This window comes from Chelonoidis abingdonii, chromosome 7 (assembly GCF_003597395.2).
Source record: "Chelonoidis abingdonii isolate Lonesome George chromosome 7, CheloAbing_2.0, whole genome shotgun sequence".
In the NCBI taxonomy this organism is placed as follows: Eukaryota; Metazoa; Chordata; order Testudines; family Testudinidae; genus Chelonoidis; species Chelonoidis abingdonii.
In genome coordinates this window covers 39,279,191-39,299,258 of record NC_133775.1, presented here as the reverse complement: position 1 = coordinate 39,299,258, position 20,068 = coordinate 39,279,191, and the positions used below count along the sequence as shown (strand labels likewise).

Here is a 20,068-nt window from a genome sequence, read left to right as displayed (position 1 = left end):
TTTGTAATATTTCTACTAGGGATTCAGTGTACATTGATGATGCATGGGACTGAAGAAATAAGTATTTTCTAGAAAACACATGACAGGATTGTCGCACCAAAAATTCAAAAAACACGAGTCAGGTCCCCTAAAATCAGGAGATTGTCCTAAAAGTGAGATTATTACAAATATATATATTTGGGGAGTTTATTTATCTTCTGATTTTTGGACTGGTAGGATACTCTTGGGTCATGTTTTAAGCTTTTCTTCACAACTCTGAGGGTAGAGAGTTCTCATCTATTCACATGACTCTGGTAGGTAAGGTTTTAAGACACACACCAAATATGAGACTTTAACTAGTCGCCTTATACCACAAGATAGGAGCAAGTTCTGCTCCTCTGTCTCATAGCTGACTTCAGTGGGATCACTTGCTTCAGGGAGAAGGGCAGGATTTATCTTAGATTTTGTATTAGTTACCAATAGAAACATACAATCTTAATTGTTCTGGAAGGGTGTTGAAACAAATTAGTTTCTTCAAAATAAACCAAAAGGCAAGCTGAATATTTTTTGAACTCGTCACATTGATTGGAGAAGTCCATCCAGTTAACAAAGCACTAACAGTAGGAAATCTCACTGTAAGCTCTGGGAGATGACTAAAACCAGATGTTGTCGGAAGTTAACACTAGTGCATGGGAAATGAACGTGTGTTTATCAGCAAAGATATAGAGATCACGTTTTTTCTTTGTTCCATTATAGGGATCAGCACTGAATTTCTAACTCACTGACCTGCAAAGCCAAAAATATTTCAAGCTGAATTCTCCTCTTTTACTCTAAAGCAAAATTCTTGGCCTGCTTTATTTATTTGGAAGAAACTTTTTTGTTCTGCCTTTAAAAGATTACGCTCTGTATAGTAGAATTACAGAATGCATTTTTCACCTAGTGCAGAAACTAGTTTAAACGTTCCTTAATCTCAAAACACACTTTATATGACCTACGTTTTTCAGAACATGATGGATATATCTGATTCATTGATATAAATGCTTATGCTAACATACTGCAGAACTATACACCATTTATTCCCCACAGACAATCACTGCCATGTCTGTCTTCATTCACAAGATATTATAGACTTAAGTATTATCAACAAGGAAAAAAACAACACTTAATGCAAAGTTGGAAGAATCGCACAGTGCTTCAGGAACTATATATACCACTAAAAAAAAAAAAAAGTTGGAAAATGTTATAGTTGCATACTTAAGTTAGGGAATACCAAAATACAGGTTGAATACACTACCATACCCTTTATATGCCATTTGCATAAACATTATAATCTTTAATTATATACTCATATACTATTTCTCCAATATAATATACATTTTTCTATAACCTTGTACTTCATGTTCTACTTTGTATGTCAGACTCCATAAGTTATTTATTCCCAAAAGTGCTGAGTGAGGTAATCTTGTTCTCAATCATTTTGCAGCTTACACAATACGCTATATAAAGTAATAAGTAACTAGTTAAAAATCGTCAAGTTTATTATTTGAGAAGTAGTGTCTGTTAATGTAATTAAAGGCTACCTCAAGGGAGGAGGACTCCCCAGCCAGCAAACCAGAATATATAGTCAGCTTCTTTGAATGTTAACCTGATCCTGAATAAGTAATATACGAAGTAGTATGTTCATATTTTATTATAGCTTTGCCTTAGTAAAAAGTTTAAAAAAACAAACAAACTGTACCATACTTTTACATATAAGGGGGTAGAATTTAGGTGACAGGTGGTACCTTAATGTTACTTAAAGTCCCGAGTTTTTGATTTGCTCAGATGTGCAAGCTTCAATGTTCCTAGTATAAACTTTTGGATTTTTAAACATTTTAAACTCAGGCAGTTTTATTTTGTTGATTCTCAAATATGCTACAAAATACAAAGACCTGACAATAGACTATTATGATCAATCTCCTATGTAAGAAACTATTTTTAAAAAAAAATAAAATTTTTTTTTAGGCCTTTCAGCATGGATTTTTTGATTTTAAGACATTTGATGTGGATGAGTATGAACACTATGAGGTTTGTATATCTCAATATTTAATTCTTAATTCTAGCTTCGCTCAAAGTATGTTAGACTTGCATGTGCAGTGCCATATGCTATGAATTAGAATGCGTGCATAAATAGAAATCAGTTGTAGTGTTGGACTTGGGATTTTATTTCTGTATGTCTATCATGATATTCTGATCAATGTGAATGAGTAGTACAAGTTAAAACTGTGGTGTATGTACCAGTGGTGCATTCAATAGTAAATTGAATACATACCAAAATCTCTTCTGGAGATTGCGTATTAAAAAGGCCACCTTACTTAAATTTTTCCAGTGCTTTGATGTACTACTGTATGTATTTCTAGAAAACTCTCTGTATTTTCAAAAATCATTCATGTAGCTAGCACAGAGGCATTGGTGTCCCTTTTTAAGTGTAGTGCTGCAGTTGAGCATGCTTAAATAAAATAAATCTAAAGATTTATAGAAGTGCTTAACTTAAACAGGTCTCTGTGACTCCATTAAAAAGCTGTTTAATTTATTTGAGATAAGATGACAGTTGGCAGTTTTTCAAAGACACATTATTAAGGGCGCAAGAGTAAACTATCCCACTGTGTAGAAAAGATAGAAAGTATGGCAAGAGACCACTGTGGTTTAACCAGGAGATCTTCAATGATCTGAAACTCAAAAAAGAGTCCTACAAAAAGTGGAAACTTGGTCAAATTACAAAGGATGAATATAAAAAATAACACAAGTATGTAAGGAGAAAATTAGAAAGACCGTGACACAAAATGGGATCAAACTAGCTAGAGGCATAATCTACAACTACATTAGAAGCAAGAGGAAGACCAAGGACAAGGTAGGCCTGTTACTCAATGAGTGGGGGAAGAACAATAACAGAAAATGTGGAAATAGCAGAGGTGCTTAATGACTTCTTTGTTTTGGTTTTCACCAAGAAGGTTGGTGATGATTGGACATCTAAAGTAGTGAATGCCAGTGAAAATGACGTAGGATCAGAGGCTAAAATAGGGAAAAAACACGCTAAAAATTACTTAGATAACTTAGATGTCTTCATCTATAAAAAGTGAAATAAGGACAACCCAGGGAATTACAGACCAGTCAGCTTAACTTCTGTACCCAGAAAGGTAATGCAGCAAATAATAAAGCAATCAGTTTGAAAATATCTAGAAGATAATGAGGTGATGAGAAATCCATGCTGACTGTTACTTAAGAAAAAATCACGTCAAACCAACCTGATAGCTTTCTTTGACAGGGTAACAAGCCTTGTGGATGGGGGTGGTGGTATACGTGGTATATCTTGACTTTTTAGTAAACCTGTGGATACTGTCTTGCATCACGTTCTCATAAACTAGGGAAATGCAACCTAGATGGAACTACTATAAGGTGGGTGCATAACTGGTTGGAAAACCATTCCTAAAGAGTAGTTATCGGTGGTTCACAGTCATGCTAGAAGAGCATAATGAGAGGGGTCCTGCAGGGATCAGTTCTGGAACCAGTTCTGTTCAATATCTTCATCAATTATTTAGATAATGGCATAGATAGTACACTTTTTAAAAGTTTATGGATAATAACAAGCTGGGAGGGGTTGCAAATGCTTTGGAGGATAAGATTATAATTCAAAATGTTCTCGACAAACTGGAGAAACGATCTGAAGTAAACAGGATGAAATTCAATAAGGACAAATGCCAAGTACTCCATTTTGGAAGGAACAATCAGTTTCACACATACAAAATGGGAAATGACTGCATAGGAAGGAGTACAACAGGAAGTGATCTGGGGGCCATAGTGGACGACAAGAGTCAACTGTATTAGCAGGAGTGTTGTAAACAAGACAAAGAAGTAATTCTTCCACTGTGCTCTGCACTGATTAGGCTTCAGCTTGAGTATTGTGTCCAGTTATGGGCACCACGTTTCAGGAAAGATGTGCACAAATTGGGGAAAGACCAGAGAAGAGTAGCAAAAATGATTAAACATCTAAAAACATGACCTATGAGGGAAGATTGGAAAAAATGGCTTTGATTATTCTGGAAAAGAGAAGACTGAGAGGGGACATAAGAGTTTTCATGTACATAAAAGTTGTTAGGAGGAGGAGGGAGGAAAATTGTTTGTCTTAATCTCTGAGGATAGGAGAAGACGCAATGGGCTTAAATTGCAGCAAGGGAGGTTTAGGCTGGACATTAGGATAAGCTTCCTAACTGTCAAGGTGGATAAGCACTGGAATAAATTGCCTAAAGAGGTTGTGGAATTTCCATCCTTGAAGATTTTTAAGAGCAGGTTAGACAAACGCCTGTCAGGGATGGTCTAGATAATACTTAGTCCTGCCATGAATGCAGGGAACTGGACTAAATGATCTTTTGAAGTCCCTTCCAGTCCTATGATTCTGTGATACGAGTTAAGATCCCCTTGAAGTAAAAGAGACAGTAGGAAGTGGGCAAGAAGAATGTCCATTGAAAAGTTAGTTGAGTTTTTGGTTTGCAGGAAGTGAAATGACAGACAAACGTTGAACTCAGTATTGAACATTCAACATTCACCAAATTGAGTTCTCCCATCCCTCCTACCGTCTAGCTGTTTCCAGAATTTTAAAAAATTTTGAAAGAAGTTTTTCTAAGTACAGTAGTGTGCTTTTGTGTATAGACTGATAAACCAATTTTCTTCTCCACGACAGCAGCCTTTGTTGCATTGCTCAGCATTTTTTGTTATAGTTACTATATTTTATGTTGAGCAAGTAATCATTATTCTGTTTACTCTTTGTATACTCTAGTAAAATGCTTGTTCTAAAAACAAAAGATGGTTGATTGAAAAAAGAAGGTTCTTGGGAATATGTACATGCCCAGTCAAGTTTCTCTAGCAGTGTGTGTACGTAATAGTGTAAACTAGTAATCTATGTACAGAGTGTTCCATTATTTGTTAATGTTTACATTTGAGATGATTCACTTTTGAAGAATGAGAATGTGGAATATGTTGTTTAAAGGAACACTGCCGCCTTGGATTAATTTTGATCTACTTAAAGAAATGAGAATCTGGGAGTCTCTTCAATTTCCTCTTCTTGCATTCTTTCAGGTTTGCCCATTTAAAAAGTATCTGTGTTCTCCTTTCTCCAGTTCTCCCCAACTCTCTCATAACCAAATGCCACTTACCTTTATACTTGCACTTCTCCAGTTTAAACTCTGAGCATGCACACAAACTAACCTGCTGTGTGTATTTATTCCGTCCACATACTTCCAGTATGTGAAGCTAAAAATATAAATACTTATGTATTTTTGGCGTGGTCACAAATGTGATGACTTGTAGTGTAGATGTGGGAGTTGTTTTAAGAGTAATTTTAAACGGAAAGATATGCAAGAATAATGGATGTAGAAACCAGTTCTCCTTCATTGTCCTACACAGGTCCAGGCTTATAGATTGTTCCCTTTTCATTGAACTAAACAGAAAATACTGAGTTTATAATGGTATTTTAGGTTCTTATCAGCTATCTCCAGTTACCTGTCAGCTGTCTATTTGTTCAGGTAGGTTAAAAATTGAGGTATGGATGATATCCCTTTTTAAGTACAAAGAATTCAGTATTCATGAATACAGCTGACAACACTGAGTTATCAAGTAAAAAAACATTCTTAAATAAAATTCTGCTCAATCTACTGAGGTTACAGACATTGGTATAAATTTGTTTGTTTCTGCTGTTTGCCAGGTAAGAAGTCAGGCCACCAGTCTTTATGTTCCTATTTACTTCAGCATAAGTTTTACTTGTGGGAGAACCATGGAGTCAATTGTAATGGAGTAGCCAGGCAAATAGTTTACAAATTACCTACAGTGATGGACATAATCAGAACTTTTTACATGGCGAGATTTTATGTGGAGTGGTGAGCTGGTTACTGAATATATCATCTACTCATAAATTATATAAAAATCTTATATAACATGCAAACAGAGTGCCATTGCAAAAAATGTCATGTGTAAAGCAACTATATTGTCAAACTGGGAATGAATCTATCTGTAATTTTTTTAAGAAGCCTTAGATATTCGGGAAGTCTTGGGTTATGTATCTCAGAGATGCTTTCAGATTTGGCCCGTTGAGTGAGGAATGGAAAAATTCTAGGTTAACATATAAGTTGTGAAGCCTGAGTTTAAAAATAAACAGAACACTTCTGTTTCTCGTGTTAGAGGAACATTCAATCTTGTTTCTTTTAAAGAAAACCCTCTAGCAACCTTTAATATCCTCTTAATTGATTTATAGTTGGGTTTGTTTACTGACCCATCAGAGACATGCCAGTACATGGATTATAACTTTCACAAGGAAAAAGGAAATTATTATTTTGAGAGCTTAATTTGTCTTAATTTGTTTACTATTAATTCCTTTTTTGCCATTGTTAATGATGTGGCATATTTCCATAGCCTTTGATAATGCAGAAATGTCTTAGGTCAGGCATAGAAAGGTTTGCCTATATGCTCTGAAGAGATCTTCAGGCTTTTCTAAGATTACCTTTACTATCATGTAAATTTCTGGCAAATAGCTTCATACATGGCTGGTTTCTCCCATTTTCTGAGCCAAATCGTTACATCTGAAATGCTTTGCTCTTATGATTTCTATAGAGAGGATAGTTGTTTTTTAAAAGAAGTATTATTCAGGAATAGATTTTAAACAGTTGTGTGTGAATTTTAAAATGTTTTTCCTTTCTTCTCTCCTAAAATGTTCAATAGCGGGTAGAAAATGGTGACTTCAACTGGATTGTTCCAGGAAAATTTTTAGCATTTAGTGGACCTCATCCAAAAACCAAAATTGAAAATGGTATGTTTTTTCTTGTCAATCATATGTCAAAACATTGTATTTTTTATAACCCCTCTGTTCCTTAATATGATTAGTCTTTATTTCCAATCTTTGACGTATTTGTGAAGAGAGTAGTTAAGAGTTAGTGTTTTTTTGTTTTTGTTTTTTTTAAAAAATTACATTGATTCGAATAGATGGATTGATAAGTTGATGTTTTGGTGGAGGGGGTTGTTTGTTTTTTATCAGTTTGGATAGAATTTTGTATAGAGTTTTCACATTATAGGACTTAATTTCATTCAGTGACAGTTAGAAGAGTTCTGTGGAATTCACTCAGTAAGTGACTCAGAAATTTGAGGTGGCCCCCTACTTTTCTTCCTGAAACTGACAACTGATCTCACTTCTATTCAGAATTAAAGGTGAACTGCAAAAGGGGAAATGAAGAAAAAAGTGTGCAAGACCAGATTCTTTATATTGTATAAAAAGCCCTGAAGAGTTTAAAAATGCTTGTTTTTACATTAGAAATTCAGGTGTTGCCTATTGAAGATTCTGTAGATGATAGAGAATCTAGTAGGTTTTATAACACTAGAGAGAGCAAGGATGTGAAACCTGATTGAGAGGGGAAGGGATTTTTATTCATACTACTTAGGCCAGGTCTACACGACGCGCGAAAATCAATTTTAGATACGCAATTTCAGCTACGAGAATACCGTAGCTGAATCGATTATCTAAAATCGATCTACTCACCCGTCTTCACCGCACGGGATCGATGTGCGCGGCTCATCATGTCGATTCCGGAACTCCGTTGGGTTTGGTGGAGTTCCGGAATCGATGTAAGCGCACTCAGGGATCGATATATCGTGTCTAGATGAGACACGAAATATCGATCCCCGAGCAATCGATTGTAACGCGCTGATACGGCGCGTCGTATAGACGTGGCCCTAAAGGGAAAGCGTCAACTAGAAATCTACTTAGTTTTTAAAAAATTGGTTACAGGTAGGTGGGTTGGGTTTTTTGTGCTACACCTACCCCCTCAGTTTCCCTGCCAATATTTGTGGTTTTTAAAGTTACGCTTTCTAATTTTAATGGTCTCTTTCCACACACACGAATTAAAATGGAAACTGACTAGCTATACAGGGAAACGGAAATCGCAAAGTACTGTCAAATGTATTGAGTACATGAACTGAGAAAAAACTTTTTCTTTCTTTTTTTAATGTTTCAGTTACAATCATTACCTGCAGTGCGCAAAACACATTCACAGATATGATATATAAGTTGCTCCTTTAAAGCACATATTTAACTAAAATACTGGAGTGTAAGGATAAGGGATGGCCCAACTGGCAGTCAGTGGGAAGGATCCATCCCTCAGGATGATTGTGCCTGGCCCCCAAAAGCATCCAGCCCTGCACCATTTTTCTGTACAAAATTGGCATCCTCCGCACAGCATGACCTCACATATATGGTCCAGGCAAGGTCACGCTGCATGGACACCATTTTGTAGAGCAAAATGGCATCCTCTGCACAACATGACCGTCCTTGTACTGTACATGCAAGGTCACGCCTCATGGAAGACACTAGTTTGTTTATGTACGTTCCCTGTGGAGGTGCTACACAGCTACAAATGCAGCCCACAGTACTGAAAAGGTTGGACCATCATATGAAGTCTGAATACTTTAGAGTGAGTGAGCAGCCACACTGCAAAGCCATCCTGAAGTTACTGTGTCCTTGCCGGTGCTGCAGCCACCTATGTGTCACCAGGACTTATGGGAGCATATCTCATGATTCTTGGAGTAAGCTGAGCCGTTCTTTAACTCTTTTCCAGTTAATTATAGGAGAACTTTTCTGTATGCCCAGAGGCATTGTGGCAAGGCAGTGAAGGACTGTAATTGCTTGAGTGATTTCACCTGTATTCTCATTGCTAAGTCGGTGAGCTCTTCAAGTGATTGCACATATCTATTCTACTGTAGGTATGTATGCACCTCATGCGCAGTTGTCGGGGAACTTTATCCCTTAGCAATATCCCCTGGGGTGACACAAGCGCTCTCCACCATCGCACACCACTGCATGCAGGTATAAGAATATGAAGTTGCAGCCAACCACCCTTCAGTTTCTTCTCACCACAGTGATGGTTGCTGGAGCACTTCCAGTTTTGCTGTCGCAAGCTTTTCCCTCACTTTTTGTATATAATTTCCTTGTTCTCTTAGCAGTCAGTTTGGTATAGAGTAGTTAGTGCTAGCGATAGGCTTCAGTTTTAGGTCCTTTTTGGGCCAGATTTGATTCTCAGTACTGGTACCAGAGCCATGCCTTGCACTCTCTGGTTTCAATCCTGCAAGTTGTGTGCCAGGCTGATGCAGGTCAGCAACCTGCACCCCAGCTGCCTAAAATGTTTGGAGGAATCCCACATCAAGGATAAGTAAAGGATTTAAGCCTCTCTAAAAAAGATAGAGCAGCCAGATGTAAGTGTCTCCTCATGAAGATGGCACCCTGCCCTCCATCAGAGCCCTCGAATTTAGAGCGTATTCCAAGTGCTGCACCTTCAGTCTGGAGCACACTACTGAGATATCTTTGGCACCTCGATCTGTATCTCTGGTACCAAAGAAGAGAACCAGATCTTCCAAGGACTTGGTACTTTGTTCAGAAAGAGCATTGGTACCAAGACCATCTAGAGGCTAAGGCTCTGGGAGAGAGACTGAGGGGAAACATTCCCCAGAGCATTCCTCATCTAGAAAGGGGGGGGATTGTCAACTCTGGAACCTGTTCCAGGTCCATCGAGGCTGACGACGGTGACTATGGTTCCTACACCAGCTCTGCAAGAGCATGTGGTATTGATGCCTTCTTTGTTCTGGTATCTAAGAGGCAGTACAATCCATGGGCAAACCACCATTAATATCCCCAGTACTGTCATTCTCTGGCTCAGCTTATTTTATCTCCTATCCACATGGGTTCTGCTCCACTGTTATCATATGACTTGGAGTCATTTTCTTCAGACTTAGAAGTGGGGTCTTTTTGTGTCTCACGCAAGACAGAATGCATACCCTCCATCAGAGCTTTGTGACATTGCCAGTTTCTTGTTGGATCTCTTCTCTGCAACACAGTAGGTCAAAGAAGTATGTGCCTGGGACACTAGATACAGGCACCCCTTCTAGAGGCATCCCGGTTCAGTCACTCTTTGATATGGCAAAACTCTTCAGTTCTTAGAAAAAGCCCTTAAGGAATCATCTGACCTCAATAAAACGTCCCTCTGTCGATCCCTGTAAACCCCATGAGGGAACATCAGGACACTTCCCTGAAACCATGACTTCCATCCCTCTCTAAACCAGCAATCTTTTTGTCAATTGAATTTCCTGGCCTGGTGAACTTTTTATTTTCCAGCGCCAGAGGGTTTGCCCCAGAGGTGTAGTCTTCTCAAGACTATGAAACTTTGCTGTCCCAGGCCCACCTTCCTCTGCAGGAAAGCTGAAAAATTTTCTTCTCAAGCTGAGCCATACTACTTCTGACTTATGGTCTCAAAAGATTCTCAGACAGGGCCTTCTCAGGATTGCAAAAGCTTCTCTGAAGACAACATAAAAAGACAAGCTTCTAGTTTGTGTAAGGGATCACCTTTCTCTTGGAGCAATAATCATGGCCCCATCTAATCCTGGCTTCTGATCCATTTTTTTTTCCCTTGAGGTTAGAGGTCTGGAGGTCATTTTCAACTTCTCTGTGCAAAACTCACTTCAGAATGGAGACTCCAGCTCAAAGAAAAAGCTTCCTGTAGCCAGGGCTTTGAAGTGGAGCACGGAGCTGGAGCTGGAGCACAGCTCCAAAGCCCTGCCTGTAACATACATTTTTATTTGCAGTATTTAAACTTATTTAACTGTTTTTCTTAACAATCCTAACATTAATATTAAGGTAAGTTACTGCTATAAAATTAGCAGTAAGGCAATGGTGACTTATTACATAAATGGTGAAATCTTGTCCCTTTTGAAGTCAGTGGGAGTTTTGGCTTTGACTGCAATGGGACCCGGATTTCACTTAGTTGCTAGGAGTATTTCGTTTTAAATGTTTTTATAAGTTTATTTTCTTCATCCCCCTCCCTCTACAGGCCCAGATAGTCATGAATAAAATTTTTCATAAGATTAGTCAGAATTTCTCCAATCGCCTCTTGGGACAGCAAAAAGTATTGCTTGGAAGAAATTCAGGTAAATAACCCAAATCAAGAAAAAAATGATCTGACCTTTTCTTAACACAAGCTGCTTTTTCACCACATGAGTTACCCTCTCTTAACCAACAATAAACAATGGTAAGTTCAATTTGGCTAGGTGTACTAATCACACAAATAAAGGTGAAAAATAAAAAAAATAGTAGAATAGCAATTTAAAATTAACGTGTCTTGTGATGTTATGTGCTAGCATATTCTTTACATATTGTACTTAGTTTCTGAGTTGCAGAAGGTGTCCACTTGTTCTAAGGCTCTTGGCCTGTGGCTCCACAACAAATACACATCACCACCATTATGGAATCCTACATTCATACACATTCCTCACTTTAAACCAGACAATCCTTCGTTATAAGAATAGCTTTAGAGTGTAAAGGGGTTTCTAATGTATTAATTGTAAACCTAACTTATAACGCACAGGACATTGTACAATACCTAAGAGACATTATGCTTTAATGTCTTCTAATATCTTTATTTGTAAGAATAATAGCTTTATAAACCTCAGGCTAAAGCTTTTTGTTAATTTTTAACACATCTTGGCATATTTTTTCATAAAGATATTTACCTTTATTAAAATGTCAAATGTGATTGTTTACAGAATTCGTGAAAAGTTTTTAATTAAAAAATGTGTTAATTTGTTTAGAGTTTTTTTTTATGGAGGGGGTGTGTGTGTGTGTGTGTGTGTGTGTGAGAGAGAGAAGTAGTTTTCAGTGATTTACTAATGTGTAACCTTTTTTTGCTTCTTTTAGGTTATCCTCTTCATGCACCTGAAGCCTACTTTCCCTATTTCAGGAAGCACAATGTCACATCAATCATAAGACTAAACAAAAAGATCTATGAGGCAAAACGTTTTACAGATGCTGGCTTTGAGCATTATGACCTGTTCTTCATAGATGGAAGCACACCAAGTGACAATATAGTGCGACGGTTCTTGAACGTCTGCGAGAATGCTGAAGGTGCTATAGCTGTACACTGTAAAGGTATGTAAACACCTAACACAGTGTACTTACGAGTTTGAACTGCAAACTAGTTCAAAATAAGAAAAAGCGTTTGCCAGTTCTGAAAATAATTTTGCTTGAGTTTTTGGTCCTGTGCAGGTTATTTTCGTTCTTCCAAGAGTTCACATTAAATTCTTCTACTCCAGCATGAGAGCTATACATTACATTATTTGCCACTCAGTGCTATTCAGGGTTTATTTTTTTTTTATTCCATATAATGATGCTGCTGTTTGTTTTTGTTTTGTTTATTTTGCTGAAGATCTCTCTTTAGCATTTATGGAAAATGGGCTAGTAGATGTTAAGAGCCATACAGTCCTCTTCATGCGTCTGAATTGCTGCTGCGAATTTTATCTAAAGAACATAACTTTTTTTTTAATTGTAAAATACAATTTTGAGGTTACTGTTTTAGCCTGAGGAAGAGTAAAACATAAAGTATATTGCACCATAACTTAATACTGGATAGCACATAATAAAATCTTTATACTCTACCTGGCATGACACTTTTTGTTAGCTGTAGCATTAAGGGACTTAATGTATCTTTTTTTTTTTTTTTTAATTTAGTAATCAAATATGGATTATGTACCCAATTAAAATTTTAGACAGAGGAGAGCTGGATAGGTTGCACAGTGGATTAGTTCAGTGGTTCTCAAACTAGGGCTGCCGCTTGTTCAGGGAAAGCTCCTGGCGAGGCGGACCACTTTGTTTACCTGCCGTGTCCGCAGGTTCGGCCAATCGTGACTCACACTGGCTGCGATTCGCCACTCCAGGCCATTGGGGGCTGCAGGAAGGGCGGCCAGCATGTCCCTCGGCCTGTGCTGCTTCCTGCAGCCCCCATTGGCCTGGAGTGGCGAACCGCGGCCAGTGAGAGCCACGATCGGCCGAACCTGCGGACACTTCAGGTAAACAAACCAGCCCAGCCCACCAGGGGCTTTCCCTGAACAAGCAGTGGCCCTAGTTTGAGAACCACTGGATTAGTTCACTAGAACTTGATCTCTCATCACATATGAAAATAAGTGGTTGCAAATTAACTCCCATTCATGATGCTGGTGTCATGAAGTTTATATCTTGATGCATCAAGCAGTTAATGGTAGGTTTTTAAAAAAATGATGCAGTAAGGACTAACAGGGGCATTGAAGATCAAGAATGAACTGCATTAACAGAGTTAGAGAGAGAGGTTAGCAAAATATTTCTTTGTACTATGCCTGACTCAGAACAGTGTATTCATTTGTCATTTCTATGAGGACTAAATTTTCTGCAAAATGTTTAGAAAAAACTAAGTCCAGGTGTGTAACAATCCTCTACCAGAAGTTGTCAGCAGGCTTTTGACAAGAATAACACAGAGCTGTATGGCTTGAATTAAAGTCATAATTTAAATTGATGATGATGATAGGAGATTGTTATCCTTTATGTGGATTAACAACTAGAGGGACATGATACACTTCAACAGTTATGTTACAACTATATGACTAAATGCTCTGAATTCAGTGTTATACATTTATATTGTTGAACTAGTTGTCCGTTCAGTACCATACTGTCTGAAGATCAACTACTTGCCCTTTGTTCCTTCCTTGGGCTCTACTAAATCTAGAAGACACAAATTCAGGGTTAATTCATATTTAATATACTGCAAGGTAGCTGTATTGCTCTCTTGTTTTGCCAGGGATGTTTCTACAGCTTCCATGTTAGAAATCACTTGTTACCGGAGCTGTTAATAAAATCATTTAATCTGAAAGTTTGCTGTTGCAGATGTTTCCATAGCCTTAATTTTTTCACATAGCTTTTCTGCTGAAACCTTCAGTAACAAATGTGATTTAATAAACATTTGTATAGATGAGAGAGTGTTTTCTTTTTCAGACAAATGTTGTTACAGTTTGAATAGTCTATTTATAAACTGCCTTCCCAACACAAACTGAATGTCTGTCTCTAATGTAACATTGTCTTCCGCTTCAATTCATTCTACGGAGCTAATGCTGTAATAAATAGAATCTGCTCATTATTTATTCTTGTGACCCCATACATCCCATTTCTTAAATTCTTTTAGCATTCTAAGATATCAGACAGCACGATTAGTATTCCTTGATTAAATGTAGAGTGGTGGTTGTTCTGTGTTAAAGAAAAAATATCAGATAGAAATATAAAAATGTTTGCATCTCAAGAGTTACTGTTAATGCAGAAACCATAGTTAAGGAGCTAATGGACATCTGCAGGTAATTAACCATACTGTAAACTAAATATTTTATTGGGGAGACAGTGTGGTCTAGTGGATAGATCACAGGACTGGACTTGGGCAAATCCCTATTCTGTTGCTAACTTGCTGTTAACTTGGACGTGTCCCTTAGATTCTGTTTCTTCATTTTCCCTTGTGCAGAACACCTTGTACGTTGTTTTAATCTGTTAAGGTGAAAACAACTATTGAAATACTAATATTTATTTTTTTTATAGTTTTGCCAAACTGCAAAAAAAAAAAAAATTAAAAAATTTAAATTGAACGAGTGTTCATTTAATAACATGATATACTGATTCCAGAAAGTTAATTTGGGTCCCAATCCTACCAACATTTAAATGTGGATATCTTTTCACACCCATGCTTAAGTGTTTGCAAGATTTGGGCCACAGCTTGTAAAGTGGTCAGTCTTAAAACTTCCTTTCTACTTTATCAGGAAATACATTTTGCTTTAACATTTATTATAGGATGTTAGATACATTTTTGTATTTCATAATCAGTAATAAAAATTAAAAGCTTCCTTTAAGAAAACATGGAAGAAAAGTGGAATTGTGGATTTCATCGTAATTTGCATCATTTCACCGCTAAAACCCTTTAGATTGTAACTTTATTTTTTCTGAAATTTATTTCAATAAAGATTTTTTTAAACACCTATACTAAAACAAACTTCTAACAATTTGATACTTGTTTAGGTATCTGGCCAGCTTTATTTCTAAAACCTAGCAAATACAATAAGAAATTACGCAAAAATGACAAATCAAACATCAGAGGCATGGATGAAATTACAATATAGAGTTGTGATCCTGGGGGGAACACTTTGGTTTCAAAATACTTAAGTGTTGTACGTGTGTATTTGTATATGAATATTTATTTTGGTCCTTTTGTCTCTTGTAGCTGGTCTAGGGAGAACAGGAACATTGATAGCCTGTTACATAATGAAACACTATAGGTTCACACATGCTGAAGTCATTGCTTGGATTAGAATATGTCGGCCAGGCTCTATTATAGGACCCCAGCAGCACTTTTTGGAAGAGTGAGTATAGCATCTTTTGTTACTATAGGGGGTCTACTGCTTCTAACCATCTCTATTTTTACCTATTTGTAGTATCTACCAAATCTTATTTATCTAATCTCATAGGGTTTTGTGTTGCCACCCATCATCACCTTAGTGCTTGAATATCTTCCACATAAAATAAGTAGCAATTGTGACATCTCTATGGAATCTCTGGCACTTTTCCGTTATTGGAGTTAAAACTCTCCTGGATTCTGGGTTTGATTATTTTGGGAGGGTGGGGGTCTAGCAGTTGAAAGGGGTGTCCGTGTTGGAGGCTAAGCCTGTGATTATCCAAGGAAGATGAATGTGGGAGTGGGGAAGTATGTGATAATGTATTTAAAGATGGCATCTTCATGCATATGCACAAGCATCTTTAATTCTGGCATTTCCTGATTTGTGTATGCTTGACTTTGGACTCTGAATGTTCTTTTAATGACTATGCATGTAATATCCTAGGCTTTTTAAAAAAGCAAACTGAAAAAACAAATTCTTTAACATGGCATTATATTGACACATACATAGGTCATCAGCAGGGTTGGAATCTTTAGATCGGCCTCACAGCCCTCTGCCACTTGAACTAATGAAGTAACTTATAGCAGTAGTATGTTGTCACCCTCCATGTAAGTTAGCATTGGAGATTGGACTAGGACACTTTGTCACTGAATTTCACAGATATTTGCTGACAGCAGAGGTGTGGTACATACAACTCGGGATTCTTCAGTTCCTTTCCAGGCTCTGAAGGGAAGTGAGGTCTGGTGAGCACAGACTCTTCTGCCTATTTACACACACACACACACAGATAGAGAGAGAGACACACATGCACACGCACACCAGCTTAAGGTCATATCCAACACAAAATGCTTTTTAAGATGGCAGCTGTAAATGTGCATCATTATGGGAAAAATCTAACAGAGGATGTAGTGTCTTGCTAGGCATTGTATAAATATGTAGTAAGAGTCAGTCAGTCCCTGATCGATAGTGCTTACAATCTAAATAGACTAGACAGATTTAGGAAGGTGGTGGTATTCCATTTCCAAAATGGGAAGCTGAGGCAGAGAGATGTAGGCGCTGATTTCCTGATTTCCCGGGGGGTACTTGACCCCCCAGCTCCATCCCAGACCCGGCCTTTCTCCCAAGGCCCTGCTCCGCCCTTGTTCTGCCGCCTCTCCCCAGGGCGCCCCATAGACAACTGGTGCCTCCCCGTACTGTAAAAGTAGCAAAGAATCCTATGGCACCTTATAGACTAACAGACGTTATGGAGCACGAGCTTTCATGGGTGAATACCCACTTCATCGGATGCATGTAGTGGAAATTTCCAGGGGCAGGTATATATATGCAAGCAAGCTAGAGATAACGAGGTTAGTTCAATCAGGAAGGATGAGGCCCCGACGAACTGGGTATTCACCCACGAAAGCTCATGCTCCAAAATGTCTGTTAGTCTATAAGGTGCCACAGGATTCTTTGCTGCTTTTACAGATCCAGACTAACACGGCTACCCTTCTGATACTTGTCCCCATACTGGGGGGAGCTCCTGTGACCGGGCACATGTTGACCCCCCACGGCAGCCCCCGTGGCGGGGGCACTCTGTCCTCCCTCTGCACCTGCCCCCGCTCCGCCCTCCAGCACATTCCTGGTAGGAGGGAGCTCAGGCAGGGAGTGGGAGGGAATGTTTCTAACGCCAGCCCCTCCTGGTTGCTGCTCTGCAGCCCAGCGGCTGCTGGGGACCATGGATGAGCGAGCTGGAAACGTGCCAGAGAGAGGGTGTTACCCAGGGTTCTTTCAACCCAAAGCTCTTGGTAATTTTTACTCTGTGCAAGGTGGTGTCAGAAAATAAATCAGGGGAGACACGGCCATCCGACTGATAAATGACTGGCACAAACAGGACAACACGAGCACTTTCACTTAAGGCTAAACTTTACTTAGTCTTATGCACGTCCGCAACAGATTAGTAAAACACCCCTAACCCTTGATAATTACCAGTGCTGAGTGTGGCTCTCGAGTGACACAGTGGCAGGCTTCTGGTGGCCAAATCTTCTATCTGCTGGTGGGGACCACAAGATGTATCCAGAGGGAGAGTCCAAAAAGCGTCCAACTACTGTATCTCAAACTTTTCCCCCTTATTTATACATTAGTAATAGAATGACATGTCCCTTAAAGAAAACTTGTTAAGTAAGCAGTTTCAATGGTCAAGCAAGAGGTTTCTTCTGATTATTGATTAACCAGGTGTGGGTTTTTCCAGAGTTTGCAGCCTTGAGATCCTAATAGACATTCCTGGGGCACATCCTGCTCTTTTAAAATGCATCCATCAGCAACTTCAACACAGTTCTTATCAGGAAGGACATGGGGTCAAGCTGCCCGTTCTGTGGCATCCAAACCCCTCCCCTCCTGCTTTGGTCAAGCTGAGGGCTTGGCTACACTGGCACTTTATACCACAATAAAGCCTCCCAGAGTGTTCTACCTTACTCCTTGTCCACACTGGCAAGGCTCATAGAGCGCTCTGACTCCCTGGCTAGAGCGCTCCTGGTACTACACCTCCACGAGAGGGATAACAGCTGTTGCGTATTGGCTGAGACGCCCTAGGGCCCATGTGAACGAGGAGTTACATTACAACGCACTGATTGACCTCCAGAAATGTCCCATAATCCCCTTAAGTCAAGTGGCTTCTCCTCTTTGTTGTGAAATCAGGTGAGGAATGCAGAGGTGCCTTTTCAGAGCTCTGTTTCAGACAGCAGCTGCTGATCTGCAACAGGGTAAAGCAAACGTTTGCTGAATGAGTGAGTGAGAGGCAGGGGGCCTAGAGGGATCTGAACTTACAAGATAGCATGCTGACACACTCTCTCTCCCCCCACATACAAACAACACTCCACCCCAACCCCCTCATTTGAAAAGCACATTGCAGCCACTTGAACACTGGGATAACTGCCCATAATCCACCACTCCCACTGCTGCTGCAGATGCCGCAAATTTGGCCACGCCAGTGCACTTGCAGCTGTCAGTGTGGACAGACTGCAGCGCTTTCCCTAGTGCGCTCTACGAAGGCTGGTTTAACCCAAAGCGTTCTACAGCTGCAAGTGTAGTCAAACCCTGAGACTGCTGAATAGGCTGCTTTTAACAATAAGCCATAGTGGTTTCAGGCACTTTACTGGTTTGCCAAAATCTCCCTGTACAAGGGGGGCTCTGGCTCACTCGTCCCCGGTTCCTGGCACCCAAGCCCAGGCAGGGAGCAAAAGCCGTCTTACCAGTCAGGCTGAGCAGACTTGCTCATGCAGCCACCAGCGCCAGCCCGCTACACTGCAAAGCAGCATCCCAGCGGCTGGAAGGGGCTGGCTGGTCCTGCCCCGTCTGCTCCTGGACCCCCACCCCTTCCACTCCCTGGCGTCTGGGGCATGCATTGCCCAGGCTCTCCCCCTCCCCTACTTCTTCCTGCCTCCCGCACATGCCACCGCCAGACAGTTGATCGGGGTAGGCAGGAGGCGCTGTGGGGGTGAAGAGGAGGAGCTGATTGGTGAGAGACACGGGGAGGAGAGGGACGGAAGAAGGGGAGGAGGAACCCACCCACTATTAATTTTCTGTGAGTGCTCCAGCCCCGGAGCACCCACGGAGTTGACACCTATGCACAGAGATTAAAAAAATAACTAGTCCAAGGTCACACAAGAGAAACCTGCGCCCAAACTGTGAATTGAGGATTCATACCTTTTTAGTATTGTTTGAGAAATGTATTGTTCTGGAGTATTGTAAGTGTATTGTTTGAGAAATAATTAACTTCATCAAGATTGATTATAAAATGGAAATAAGAAACCTTAAAGCACATACATGTCTTGTTTCAGAAGCTTCTAAAGGATAATAGAACAGTGATGACCAAAGTGCTTAAAAAATGCTTGGGTGTAGTGTTGCTTAGCAATGCCCAAAGCATCTTTGATGTATTCAGGTTCAAATAAAGCCTGGAGCTGTGGCAGATTGAGATTTTGACCTGACAAAAAGAAATATATTACTTTATTATTTTTTACCTTAAGTTTAGTACCAATGCCTGTGGAGGTGCCAATCTAGGCTGATGCTCGTGACTGTCAGCTTTCTCCTGGCAATAGAACAGAGGGTTGTCTGGAGAAATTACTGAAAGCGCTGAATTCACTACTTGCTGGCATGGACCAGCCACTCAATCTGCCTCCTCCACTCTGTACATCTCACTCATGCCTTGATTTAGTTAGGGCCAAAGGTGCTCCCCTCGTTCCCTCCACCTCAAAGGGAGCAACAGTCTAGCCTGTATTCAGCAGCTCCCTCTGGGCAAGGGCCGTCTCCCTGGGTCTTTGTATGTGTTTTCACAAATTGTGCTAAACTAACATTTATTTCAACAAATGTAAATACAACATAGTCTCAAATTAGCCTGTTACTCAGAGTATTAGTATTCACTCAATTGGACCTACATGCTATGACATGACTTTGTGTTCAGCAGCACTCCAGTATGGCAAATTGCAAATTTTCCTGTAAAACCCAGGGAAGTTTTAAAATGGAATTATAAAAATGAGTAACACAACAAATACAGTTAATATTTTTAAATCTTTCTCTACATTTTTTCAGGTTTTTGTGCTGTAGGTTTTTGTATTGGTAACACAAAACTTAATTGTAGAAGTTGTTAGAACAGAGCTCAAGGTTTTACTACCTGGATACAGTTGAGGCTTTTGACACCTGGGAAAATGTAGAAGGTGGTTTGGGATTGTGCTTTTGTTAAAATGTGAAACAGTGAAATAGGTAACAGTTTTAATATTTTAAATATCCTTAATGTACAGAGTGAACAACACATAAAGAT

At 39.4% G+C, this 20,068-nt stretch overlaps 1 protein-coding gene across 3 annotated transcripts in view; it reads left to right on the top strand.

Moving 5' to 3' along the window:
* The window catches only part of CDC14A (cell division cycle 14A), a 122,199-nt gene that overhangs the window by 61,575 nt on the left and 40,556 nt on the right, over positions 1-20,068 (top strand). For all 3 annotated transcript variants that reach the window (XM_032804930.2, XM_032804931.2, XM_075067830.1), the window contains exons 7-10: positions 1,984-2,046; positions 6,727-6,814; positions 11,738-11,968; positions 15,105-15,243. In XM_032804930.2, the coding sequence (XP_032660821.1) occupies positions 1,984-2,046; positions 6,727-6,814; positions 11,738-11,968; positions 15,105-15,243 (521 nt within the window). The remainder of the gene's footprint in view (positions 1-1,983; positions 2,047-6,726; positions 6,815-11,737; positions 11,969-15,104; positions 15,244-20,068) is intronic.